A 12,383-nucleotide genomic window follows, 5' to 3' on the forward strand; every position below is an offset into this window, starting at 1 on the left:
CAGGGAGCTGCACCAATCAGCTTACAAAGAATATTAGTTGGGTGGGAGGGGGTGAGGGTGACCCCTTGGATGCAAGAGGAGACTCGCATTACTCGAAAAAGTGTTTTTTCAAAAACTTGGCATACCTACATTTGAGAAACAGTAGAGGTAAATTGACTAAAGTTGAAGGTTTTCAGGCCAAATTACACTAATTTATAAAAAAATTTGTAGGTTTTCTCACCTTCAAATATAAAATTTAGAGGTAAATCTCAAAGTTAACTTGTAGGTGGGATTACACTAAACCTGGGTTTTTGTCGAGCACTGGGTCAGAGGCGTCTGCCATGACCTGACGTCTGCTCATCATCAACGTGACCACCGCGCTGTGTGACAGTGTCGAAAAAGGCAATCTAAGTGATTGGGCCAGCTGAGCCTGCATCGCACAGGGACCTTAGAATCAGGTGCGTACGCAGCACGCGGTTTGACTTTCGCCATGCGCAACGGTAAAGGAAACCCTCTCAATTCAAAAAGGATGCATGCAAGGCTTGCACAGGGAGCTCCTGACATCCATTTCTATCACCAGCACAAATCTCCTTATGGGTGCTTCTCAAACTTCTACGCGGCTGAGATCTTCCTTGACGGCAAAAAGTGGCCCACTACAGAGCACTACTTCCAGGCTATGAAGTTTCCAAGCGATCCTGCCCTCGTAGAGCGCGTGCGCACCACCTCTACGCCCAGCAAAGCTGCTGCTTTTGGCCGTGATCGGCGTTTTCCTCTGCGACAAGACTGGAACAAAGAGTTTGTGGGTGCTGATGGCCGAACCACAAATACAAAGCTCGAAGTCATGCGGATCGCTTTACGTGCAAAATTTGACCAACATCCTCTCCTCAGACAAACCCTTCTTTCCACTAGAGGGTGTAAGCTTGTCGAGCGCACGGCAAATGATCACTACTGGGGTGATGGTGGAGATGGTTCTGGGAAGAACATGCTGGGCAAGTTGCTTATGGGTCTTCGAGACAGCCTCTTAAAAGAAGGTGAGGAGAAGCAACAGCAAGAAGAAAGCAGGGCCTTACTGCAAGCTTCATCCTGATGCAAGGTGCACATAGCTATGTTTTTGTGCATGCATGATCTTATTTTTGAGAGAGAGAGAGAGAGAGAGAGAGAGAGAGAGACCTGATTCTCTTCAATCTTCGTCTGCACATTAGAAATGAGAGATGCAGAATGAACAACTTGCTCTCCACGAATGACAATGAGAGAGTCACTTTGGCGTTGAAAGTGAACGTATTCTAAGCCCAATCAATGAAATGGTTATGCTCATGAAACCATCAAATGCCCAAAAGCATATCATATCCTAAAAGAGGAGAGATAACAAATTTTCTGCGGAAGGACACTTGTTGAACAGTGAACAAAACATCAAGGCACTCTTGCGTGATGAGAGAGTCCATACCGGGAGAGAAGCCTGACACCTCAAAAGGAGATGTCTTGCTAACCTCCAAGCGGGCTCTATCGACAAGAGAGTCACTAATCAAATCATGCATACTGCCTGGGTCAAACAATATGACAAAATGCGGACCGTTCATATGACCATAACACTTAATGAGAGACTCATCAATGGGAGGATCATGAGAGACTTCGGCCACACTCGTGTTCTCATTTATTGCATTGACAGAGGAAGTGGGTTATGTGGGTTCTCTAGATTCTCTCTCTTTTAGTTCAGTTGTTATTGAAGTGTTAAAAGTTGTTCAGTCTGTTCTTTTCTATTGGCACGTGGTGCCCGCCTTGTGACACTCTCAGTCTCTTCTTCTCCAAAGCATGACACACAGGATATGCATGATGATAAGCATGATAATTTGAATGACAATGATAAGAATGATGATTTGGATGACAATGACAAGCATGATGATTTGCATGATCAAGATGTGATTTCTCACGAGCATGATGATTTGCATGATCAAGATGTGATTTCTCACAAGCATGAGGATTTGCATGAAGATGATATGATTGTTCACAAGGATGATGTGTTAGTGGATGCTTTTTTCTAGTGAAGCTAACCTCGTTGCAGATTCGATCAATCACGAAAGATCGATCTTGGCTCTCGAGTCGAGGTCCAAAGAATCCCCTCAAGAAGAAGCGATCTTGGCTCTCGAGCCTAGGTCCAAAGAACCCTTACAGGAAGTATTATGTGTTCGCATGATTCGTAAGCACGCATTGTACGAGTGTTTCATTTGTGATCGTTTCCTGTATTTTAGTCAATGTCTTTATGTGATCCCTTTTCCTAGGCATGACATATTGTACGTTGAGCACGTTCAGTCAGTCTAGTCAGTCTAGATTTAGAAGTGTTCTGGCACTTTTGTGAGTCTGTTCGCAGACCGTGCATGTTTAGACACTTAGTGTAGATGCATATCCTCCAGTTGCACACAGCATGATCATAAGCATTCCCATCAGAATCCATCAGAATCCTTCAGGGGAATTTTCCAGTGCATTTAGCCTATTTTTCTTATTTTTGACATTTTTCACTTATTATTTTTAAGTGACTTTTGTTGGAAAGTAGGTAGGGCAAATTGAGTAAGTTTGTATATAAGCAAACCTAGGCTAGCACTAATTGGCAGAAGAGGCAGTAGGAGCACACGCTCAACAGACACCTTCTCAGCAGAACCCCCTAAGAGACCTAGCGTTTTTGGAGCAGATCCAGTACCTAGCGTTTTCAACACCAGATCAGCCAACGATTTGCACTTGTAGATTCCGGCGACAACAGAACATCAGACCATCCTGGCGTTTTGCATTTGCAAGACAAACGGTGACAGATTTCAGATTTTCAGCCCTAGCGTTTTTGCATCTGCTTCACACCCTAGCGTTTTGCAGATTCTCCGCGACGGAAACTCAAGAACCATCAGCGTTTTCAGTTTTCAGCAGTTAGACATTGCAGATCAAGTCTCGAACCTCGCAGATCTCACCTTCCCGCAACAGTTCCTTGCCGCACGGTCAATTTCCGCAAGGTTTATAGCTTCAGCTCGGAAAACGCAGATTTCAGCATCTGCGTTTTCAGCGCGTCATCCTCGCATCGTCGCCATCGACATCTTCACCGACATAGAGTCAAAATTCAGTAGATTGAAGATTTGCAGATTTCAGCCCTTAGAGTTTTCAGATTTCAGCCCGTCTCGTCGTCGTCCTCATCGTCGTCGACATCGTCGGCAAGTCCAAGAATTGTAGAGATTTGTGCAATCATAAGTAGACCGCTCTTGCCATAGAGAGTGGAGCCTTTGGAGGAGGGTTTTACAACGTCGCTGGTGTCGTGTTCTCTTCTCTATCTCTCAGTCTCATACACTTGCACACACAGTGTCCATTCACTTGTTTGTGATCATTGCACTCTCTCATTAAGAACGGAAGGCTCTCCCTTCTATAAGAACAAAAGGAACCTTGAGCACAGTTCGAAGCACTCATCTTGAGCAAAGTTCAAACATTCATTCTGCTGCACCTTACATTCTGCTTGTTGATTCTTTATGTCCGCTCCCGTTTGTGACACGGTCTAATGCCGGAACCGGAGGCCTTTTTCGCGATGGAATTGCACCAAACTTTGTGTATGCATAGATAAGTAGAGAAAACTGAAATTCTGTGAGTGCTCTACTGAAAATCGTCCTAATCGAGATGATTAGGGGCTGAAAGCAGAGAAATTACAGCCACTACGCTGTAGGAAGAGAGCGTCCGCTGCAACTTCTCGCAACGAAACTTCTCAAGAAGGTGGCTATAGTTGTGAGAGTCCTTGTTCTAGACAATGGGAGCTTAGAGCTACCACATGTCACAAGGGGTTGTTCTCAAGCTCTAATGGAGAGCTCCACTGCGTAGAGCATGCTTACATTAGGGGGGGTTACGAGCATTGCCAACCTGCCAAGAAAGAGGGTTGTGCTCTTAAATAGACAGGAGGGGAAGAAGGGGGAGCTAGGAGATGAGAGAGTGAGAGAGCTTGCATGGGTAAGTGTGCCAAGTGGCACACTTACTTTTAAAACTTTAAAACCCTTCAACTTTTAAGTATTAAAAGTTCTCAAGTCACTTTACAATGTGCAACTAATTTACAAATGTTAACATTAATTCTACCCATGAGAATATTAAAGGTTCTCGACACAATGCCGCACCGGTATTGCTCTTGCATTACCTGTTCACACTTGTTCGACCACTTGGTTGGGCCCAAATAATTAAAGTTAATTTAACTTCCTTATCCTAAGGCCTTATTAAAAATAATGAAGGCAACCTCATCGATTTTGAGTTACGTGGCTCCGATTGTTTGCATGTCGTGAAGGACAAACTGCAGATTTTGCAGATGAGATTTCTCTTGGTTAGAATCAGTGTTTCAGGTCGATTCCCAGTATTCCTAACCGTTTTCGTGTGCTCGACAGCCTTGCAAAAGGAAATTTTTGCAAATTCCACAGGTTTGGGAGATATCTACTTCAAGTAGTAGGGTGGTCTACGTTTGTAGGTTCTTCTGCTTACAAGTCATTTGCATTGCAGGAGTTTTTTGGCATGTGTATATATACGCATACGCAGACATACACTTTTAGATTGAGATGCAGCTGATGTATGCATATTGTGATGTTTTAGAGTGCTTTTGGAGCTGATGTGCTACAACCAGAGAGCTTGGATTGAGCTTGGTCATTCTCTTGTTTTGTGCATATATGGTTTGCTCTCAATGAAGAGAGTGTGGGCTGAGCATTTCAACAAATTTATGCGCATACCTTGAGAACAGTCTGGTGGATGTATACACTTTTCTGGACTCTCAGGATTTGAGAGTGAATTCGTCACAGGTTAATGCGCATCGACTTGTGGGATTGAACCTATATCTAAGAGTGTGGTGCACGGATTGGAAGAGAGTTTTGCAAGCATTTTTGACATGATTGTGAGCTGATTTTTCAGCTGATTTGGGTGCTCATTTAATGCACGCTTGGTGCATGCTTTGATACTCGTTTGTATTGCCATGTGGATGCACATGATGTGTGCTTTTCGGCGATGATATTCTCCGTTTTGTAGTGGCATATGTTGGCTGATTTTCAGCTATTTTTGAGCATCAATTTGTCCATATTTTGGCTCGTTTGCATCCAGGTTCTTGCTGGTAATTGTCTTTGTCACAAACGGGAGCGCATAACAATATAAAATACATTCGGATAAATAGACTTTATCACTTAGTACTGAAGCCAAAGGATATAGAGAGAAATAGATAGAGAGAGAGATAGAGAGTCAGAAGATCGACACAGTACTGGGGACCAGAAGATGGGCTGGTCCCCCCCCGTAATAGTATCTTTATTACTGAGGAGAAGTCTATACAAGCACTTGAACCGAACGTGTTACCACGTTCGTTCTAGAATAAGACTTGATGGTTCCCGGAAGCCTCGGCTTCCGATTCGTAGGGCAAAACCCTATTCCAAGGAACTTTCGTTCCTTATTCCAAATCCTTGAGAACTAAGGTTCTCGCCTCTGGATCTCACCTTCCAGACTCAAGGCATGGCATCCCTGCAACTCTTTTCCGACTCTGTTTCCAGAGTCCTATTCCTGCAGAATAACTCCGCTTTCTTGGACACAAAGTCCTTTCCTTGGGAATTTCAACTTCCGGATCACATCTCGAGAGTCTACCTCTCTTCAATCCGTGGATCTGCTTCCCAAACTTGGGTACGAAACCCTTGGGCTGATCTAGCTCTAGTTCCTCAGAGCGCTTTCTCCTGCAGAGGCTCATGCCTTCCTCTGCTCCTACTCCCTCACGAAGAGGAAGTACACCTGCAATCAAATACTCAGAGATCATAACATGAAAATCGTTACCTTCAAAGTCTCGACGCTCGAAACGCAACTCGGTTCTCGAAAAAGCAATTCCCCGGAAGAGATCTCTACATAGAAAATCCTCTCTTCCAATCCTACACACAAAAGAGGTGTGTTCTCGGGTTCCTTCTCGTAAACCAGCCCCGTCTACGACGTTTATGGGCTGAAAACAGAGAAAAACAGCAGCTTGTCGCGATGGAAACCCGCTCCGTAGGCACTTCTTTGTGAGGGAACTCGCGCACTGGGTCTTGACGACATCTGGTACACTTGGGGCAGCCATGGGCATCACCGGCAACGTCTTCTTTACGGCTGAAATCTGCAGCAGCATCTCCTCCTTGCAAAGATTGGTCTTCCCCTCTGAGTAAGGGCATGTGATGCTTTTATAGCTCCTAGCCACGGGCACGATAGCTGCTCGCGTAGAGATCGCAGCCGTTTTTTTTTTTTTTTTTCAAAAAGTTTTTTTTTTCGATTTTTTTTTTTCGATGCTATGCCAGAAAAAGAGAGAGAAAACGCTGGCTGATCTGTTGCCTTATTTATCAGATGGCTGCCCACTTATTAAGTGGGCGGTCAGTCACCTTTAAAAATGGTTTGAATCTGCCAAAAAACTCAATAAAACCTTATAAGTTAAAAACAATGCTTTCACAGCACTTCCCAGGCGTCCCTGGATGCAATCACATGCACAATTGCAATGCAGACATAGACTTCCTCGCGAGAAAGCATCTGCTTTCCCGAAAGGCAATCCCTCTTTCTCAAAAAGCATCTGTTTTTCCTCAAAGTTTCCTTTGAACCCATCTTCATTCAAGTGCTTGCTTTTTCCTTGTGCACAATTCTAACACAGTTCGGAATTTCCTCCCAACTATGGATATTCCCTTTCCGATGCACCCGTCACCCACCTTGTGACGCATCAGGAATACCCATCACCTAGTTCTTTCCTACCGAACTTACGGTACAATCTCCTTCACGATGCTCTATGTCACCCATCCTATGACGCATCAGAGATGTCCGTTCCCGGATGGTGGGATACTTCTTTCCGATGCTCCCTGTCACCCATCCGATGTGACGCATCAGAAGTACCCGTTCCTGGTGGCCTTACAGATATTCCCGTCATTACTTTAAATGACGCACTAGGAATACTCTATACTCGGATGTCTCCAGTGAGAAAAGCCCTCTCACTTAAAATTCCAATAATTCATTTAGAATTATTTTTCCTTGGTGTTTCAAGCGAGAAAACCCTCTCACTTATAAATCCAATAATTCATTTAGAATTATTTTTCTGTAAGATAAAGCCAATTTAGCAACAGTCTTGCTTGCAGGGTGCAGTTGATGCTTAAAAATACGTCACAACTTTAAAACTTGAGTCGACACGACTCGGCGTAGTTCCGTGCCAAGAGGTATTGGCCCCAAAGACTGGCGCCCCTTTCGGTATTTCTTTTATATTAATGCTTGAGCAAAGTATCAACACTCGAGGGGTCCTCCGCTCTCAGTCTCTGCGTCCAGATACTCTGAGAGCTAACTTGAGTTGTTTTACAGATATGCTTGTAATTGCGGACGATTACTTTCTTTCAAGGAGGGATGTAACAAACTGCTGACGTGTTAGCACTCACGGAGTACAATTGTCGGGGAGTCGCTCTGCAAGTGTACAACCATACACTAATCTACCAGAGATGATCCCCAAGGCTCATATTTAGAGGCCCATGGCTGAAAAGCAAAAGATCAAAAAGTCGGCGCCTTTGAAAAGCAATTGCTAAAATTGTTGACACCCAAAAGCTTGTTTTTGATGCAAATATGCCTTGTCAGCAATTCCGGAAACTCCCCTATAAAAAGCACTACCACGTTAGTTGTACGAACTTCCACGTCATCGTTTGCAATGAGTCTCCTCTCTCTCCTCTGCCTTATGTTGATGGGTTAGTGCCACGTCATCGAAGGAAAAGCCAAAACTTCTAAAGTGCTAGAGGAGTGAGCAAAGAAGGGAAAGATGAAAGCAAGACTTGCATGGGGATGCTTGAAGACCACGAAGATGAGAGTATTGTTATTGGCTTGGTCAAGATAATAATCTTACAGCAACACACAAACAGTACTAGAATAATTTTTCACTTGAACTTCATAACTCAAAGGAGTCGTGACATGAAGCGCGAAATTCTGCTTTCATATGCGCATTGTTCCAAAGTGTGGTATCACTTGAACTTCATAACACGGACCAGTGGAGTTCCGCTTTCAGATGCAATGGCCCACGTCACTCTGCAACTGTGCAACCATGCATTGCTCTCCGAAAGACGACCCCCAAGGCTCATACTTAAAGGCCCTTGGCCAAAAAGCAACAGATCAAAAGCTGGTGTGTAAGGTGCAGCGGAAGTGAATGTTGAACTTTGCTCAAGATGAGTGCTCCGAACTGTGCTCAAGGTTCCCTTTACTTAGGGAAGTAAGAGCCTTCCGTTCTTTAATGAGAGAGTGCAATGGACACAAACAAAGTGAATGGACACTGTGAGTGAAGGTGCATGAGACTGAGAGATAGAGAGAGAAGAGAATACGACACCAAGGAAGTTGTCAAACCCTCCTCCAAGGGCCCCACTCTCTATGGCGAGAGCGGTCTACTTTATGATTGCACAAATCTCTACAATGCTTGGACTTGCCGACGATGTCGACGACGAGACGGGCTGAAATTTGAAACTGCTAGTGGTTGAAATCTGCAATCTTCTATCTGCTGAATTCTGACTCTATGTTGGTGACGATGTTGATGGCGACGATGCGACGACGACGTGCTGAGAACACAGATGCTGAAATGTGCGTTTTCCGGGCTGAAACTGTAAACTGCGCTGGATCTAACTGTGCGGCGAGAATCTGCTGCGGGAAGGTGAGATTTGCGAGGTTCGGGGGTTCTACTGCGGGTGCTAACTGCTGAAAATTGAAAACGCTGATGCTTGTGGGGATTCCGTCGCGAAAATTTGCAATTGCAGATGCAAAACGCTAGGGCTGATCTTTGTTCTTGCGGTGGAAATCTGCTAACGCTGGGGAGTTTGTTGCTTCTTGCTGTCGCCAGGCTGTTGTCAAAGCAAAAACGTTGGCTGATCTCGTCCAAAAACGCTAGCCTTCTGCTGGGATGCAAAAACTCTAGGGCATCTGGGGGTTTTGCTGAGAAGTTGCCTGCTGAGCAAGTGCTCTTGCTGCCTCTTCTGTCTAAAAGTGCTAGCGCTAGGTTTCTATATATGCAAACTTAGCAAAATTGCCCTACCTAGTTTTCAACAAAAGTCACTTAAAAATAATAAGTGAAAAATGTCAAAAATAGGGAAAATAGGTCTATGCACTGTAAAAATGCTACTCATGGGTTCTGATGGAAATCTGATCATCTAATCTAAGTGTTTGGACATGCACGGTCTGCGAACAGACTCACAAAAGTGCCAGATCACTTCCTATTCTAGATTGACTTGATTGAACTGAACCCTGGTCATGCTGTTGTCCACAAACACATAAGGTTGGATGTGTCACGTGATATGGTGCCTTTGAAAAGCAATTGTTAAAATTACTGATGCCTAAAAGCGCTAGTTTTGACGCCAATATACCACGTCAACAGTTATGGAAATTCGGCTGTAAAACGCATTGGTAGGTCAGCACTACTGATTGTGAGGTCATCCTTTGCAATGAGCTGTGTGTGTCTTCCTTCTGTCGATGGGTTAGTGCCATGTCATCAAAGGGACAAACCAAAACTTCTAAAGCGACAAAGGAGCGAGCAAAGAAGGGAAAGATGATAGCAAGACTTGTACTAGATTTCCTAGGGATGCTTGATGGCCACGAAGATGGGAGTATTGTAATTGGCTTGGCATTGACAAGACGGTAATCTCACAGCAACACACGAAAACAACTCGGAATCATTACCACTTAAACTTCAAAACTCCAAGTGTTGCGACACGAAGCAGTGGAGTTCTGCTTCCATTTGCACTGCCCCCATTTCGGTACTTTGTTTTTATTAGCAATCACAGAGCATAACTGCTGGGGAGTCCCTTTGCAACTGTGCAACTATGCACTATCTGCCAGAGACGATCCTCGAGGCTCATATTTAAACGCCCTTGGCAAGAAAAGCAACATATCAAAAAGATGGTGCCTTCAAAAATCAATCGGTAAAATTGTTGATACCCAAAAGCTTCTATGTCAGCAGCTCAGGAATGTTCGTTGCAAAATGCGGTGCCACGTCAGTAGTACAGACTGCCATGTCATCATTTGCATTGGATTCTCTCTCTCTCTCTCTCTCTCTCTCTCTCTCTCTCTCCCCCCCCCCCCCCCCCCCCCCGCGCGTGTGTGCCTTTTGTTAATGCCACGTCATCACTTTTGTGACATAACCCCATAGTAATTGCCCTCGATTATGCCTACAAAACAGATCGGGAAAAGACAATAGCTCAATAGACACTGAATCTATGCTTACATGCATTTGACCACCTCAAACCATGCCACTTGCACAAAGACACAAGTTATTGAGCGGTCATGATCACATTCACATCACTATCCCCCTCGAGATCTTAAACATGAACTATGATAATTATGACTTATTTAGCCATCACATCTAGACTGCAGTGCGCACTTATCTCTCACGGATATCTTGATGCACTAAATCTCGTCACTCCAGATCCACATCAACAAGACAAAATGTTGAATGCTGCAGTCATTTCATCTTTCACGCACACTTGGACAAAAACAACAATTGAAAGAGCATATGATTTATTGAGTTCTTTAAGGAATCCAAATCGCAAGCCCAAAACTTATGGCAGCCTTTTATGTACATATTAAAAAGTCATTCAACAGACTACTATCAGCCTGTCAGCACCCCCAAAATCCTAGAGAGAAGTTGATTGACTGTATTCTCCTCTAGTGGAGTGGCTCCCCTCTCGTGCAGCATGCACCACACCAGACTCAACTCGCTGATTCGACGTGCACTTCTGAAGAGCCGGACGTAAACCAAAGGTCTCAAGGTAAAGCTCGAGTATCTGAGGAGTATTTGCCATCCTCTCAAGAGCCGGATAATTCTTGAACTTGACCAAATACTTGGGGACCAGCTTACCCTTCACTTCCGTTTCCATGTGTGCTAGGACCTTGCTTAAGTAGAGACCTCAGTTTCTTCTACCTCTACTAGCACTTCTCCCTTGAAAGGTCTCAATAGACTCACATGGAATGCAGTGTCAATCGTCCAAGTATCCGGTGGAAGGACACATCATTGATCTTTTTGGAAATCTTAAAGGGCCAATAGTATCTCACACTTAGGTTTGGAAAAAGCTTCTCATTACCCCTCATTTTCCTAAGGCGTGCCTTCTCAAACCTAAGAAGCACCCAATTACTTTCCTTCAACTGCAAGTGTCGGCGATGCATGTCTATTGCTGTCTTGTGCTGTTCGTGAGACTTTTGCAAAACCTCCTTAACTTACCAAAAGTAGTCTCTGGATCCTATACATACGAAATGATCTACTTGGAAAATCTTGTCCTTCGTCACAAAAGGGATGACGTGGCACTCAACCCGGCCGGATAAGAGAGATTGCAGTGATGATGACGTGGCTGCTGTCCGCACAGTGCTGATGTTGCACATTCGTAATTCGTGCCGCGTTTTGCAGGCTGCCACGTGGCAGCAGGGCTACACAGTTTTGGCCATGTTTTTGGGGGGAGGCTTTTCATCAGCGCCCCATTTTTAGGTGCTTTTGTAACCTTTAAAAGAAGGCAGACAGAGAGAGAGAGAGAGAGAGAGAGAGAGAGAGAGAGAGAGAGAGAGACTCTTCGAACTCTCTTTGAAGGGACACTCATATGGTTGCGTTTTGTGTCTACAGGTTAAGAGGAAAGTGACAAGTCAAATTTCTGATGAAAATTGCTCTGTTATGAGAGTGAAGTCTTTTGTGGTACCAGATGCACTCGAGCCGGAGAGTTTTGCATTCACATGTCCATGATTCTGCGTTATCTAGCTTATATTGAGCATTGATGCATCTTGAAGCTGATGGTTGTGAATGAGTTTAGGACCTGAACTTCAGGTTCACCTCTGTAAATACACATAATTACTGTATGGCCATATCACAACAGACTCACATTAATAATGTGGTACCTTCCGTTACTACTGTTTGTTATTGTGCCCTCAATGAACCTTCAGCTGGGGCATAGGCGGTGCTTGAAATAAAGTTATTTGCTAAAAACCTACACATTGGAAAGTTTGGAGGTAAACTGTCAATTTTCAAATTTACAGAGGTAAATTTCAAAATTTATAAGGAAGATCACAACACACTTTTTCAAGCACTGGTTAGGTTTAGGTTTTAATATGCTGAAGATTTGACAAACATTGTTTGCAGATTTTCAATTCGGCACGATTTGTTTTTAGAGTTTAGCTCTCAACTCTCCAACCTTGAGGTTTTTTGTATAGGTGTGCTTGTGGTCATATTCATACCCAATATGGGGCAACCAATGTAAATGGGAAATGCTAGTCTAACATGTATGAATGAGCTTAAACTGCCGTGTGGATGAGTATTGTTCCAGACTTGGTGTGAAACCATATTGTAGGAGCTACACATTTAATGTTTGCACCATTTGTACAATCTAGCACAACTGCGATCCTTGTTGGTGGCAATGTGCCTGAATGCACTTTGGAGG

At 44.1% G+C, this 12,383-nt stretch overlaps 1 protein-coding gene across 1 annotated transcript; it reads left to right on the forward strand.

Moving 5' to 3' along the window:
- The first annotated feature begins 269 nt into the window (after positions 1 to 269).
- Positions 270 to 11,947, forward strand: LOC147445933 (uncharacterized). The gene is made up of 2 exons (XM_086525254.1): positions 270 to 1,072; positions 11,576 to 11,947. Exon 1 carries the CDS (start codon positions 470 to 472, stop codon positions 1,064 to 1,066), a length of 597 nt encoding a protein of 198 aa, XP_086381380.1. The 5' UTR covers positions 270 to 469; the 3' UTR covers positions 1,067 to 1,072; positions 11,576 to 11,947.
- Positions 11,948 to 12,383: the final 436 nt, after the last annotated feature.

Source organism: Adiantum capillus-veneris, chromosome 12, assembly GCF_014529385.1.
Source record: "Adiantum capillus-veneris isolate H3 chromosome 12, ASM1452938v2, whole genome shotgun sequence".
NCBI classification, from domain to species: domain Eukaryota; kingdom Viridiplantae; phylum Streptophyta; class Polypodiopsida; order Polypodiales; family Pteridaceae; genus Adiantum; species Adiantum capillus-veneris.

What these genes read in the sequence shown, in the direction of transcription:
- LOC147445933 (XM_086525254.1), top strand. Translation starts at nt 470, where the DNA reads ATGCGCAACGGTAAAGGAAACCCTCTCAATTCAAAAAGGATGCATGCA.